Genomic DNA, 412 nt, shown 5'->3' with positions numbered 1-412 from the left:
CCCCCGAGGGCCGCCCGTGTCATCCCCGAGCTGAGCATTTCCTCCCACCTGGCCTGCAGACCCCGCTCCCCGCGCTAGATCTCCAGACCGTCCTCCGGGCCCCAAGGCGACCCCTGGTTCCGGGCGCTAACCGGGTCTCTAACCCGACGTACTTCCCGCCCTTGAGCTCTGAGCCTCTCTCTCCGCCCCATCCCCCATATACCCAAACGCGCCGGTTTCCCAGAGGCCCTCAGCACTGTGACTGCTGGGCCCCCAGACCTGCTCTCCAGGCCGCGCCCACCAGTCTCGGGTCCCTCTTGCTAGCCTGCTCAGCCCTGGGGGCATTCCCGGCCCTGCCCACCAGGCTACAGCCCTCTCCCTGGGCCCACGGCCCGCCCTCCACGCCCCTGACGGGCCCGCCCATCCCCCCCCC

The 412-nt window shown here is 71.1% G+C and overlaps 1 protein-coding gene across 1 annotated transcript in view; it reads left to right on the top strand.

The window, feature by feature from the left end:
• The window catches only part of CD6 (CD6 molecule), a 52,215-nt gene that overhangs the window by 37,499 nt on the left and 14,304 nt on the right, over positions 1–412 (top strand). The window contains exon 6 of the mRNA XM_021707561.1: positions 60–148. Coding sequence (XP_021563236.1) covers positions 60–148 — 89 coding nt within the window. The remainder of the gene's footprint in view (positions 1–59; positions 149–412) is intronic.

The sequence above is a fragment of the Carlito syrichta genome, unplaced genomic scaffold (genome assembly GCF_000164805.1).
Source record: "Carlito syrichta isolate Samal-C Ts95f unplaced genomic scaffold, Tarsius_syrichta-2.0.1 Scaffold120490, whole genome shotgun sequence".
Taxonomy (NCBI): Eukaryota; Metazoa; Chordata; class Mammalia; order Primates; family Tarsiidae; genus Carlito; species Carlito syrichta.
This window is presented reverse-complemented; position numbering and strand designations above follow the sequence as displayed.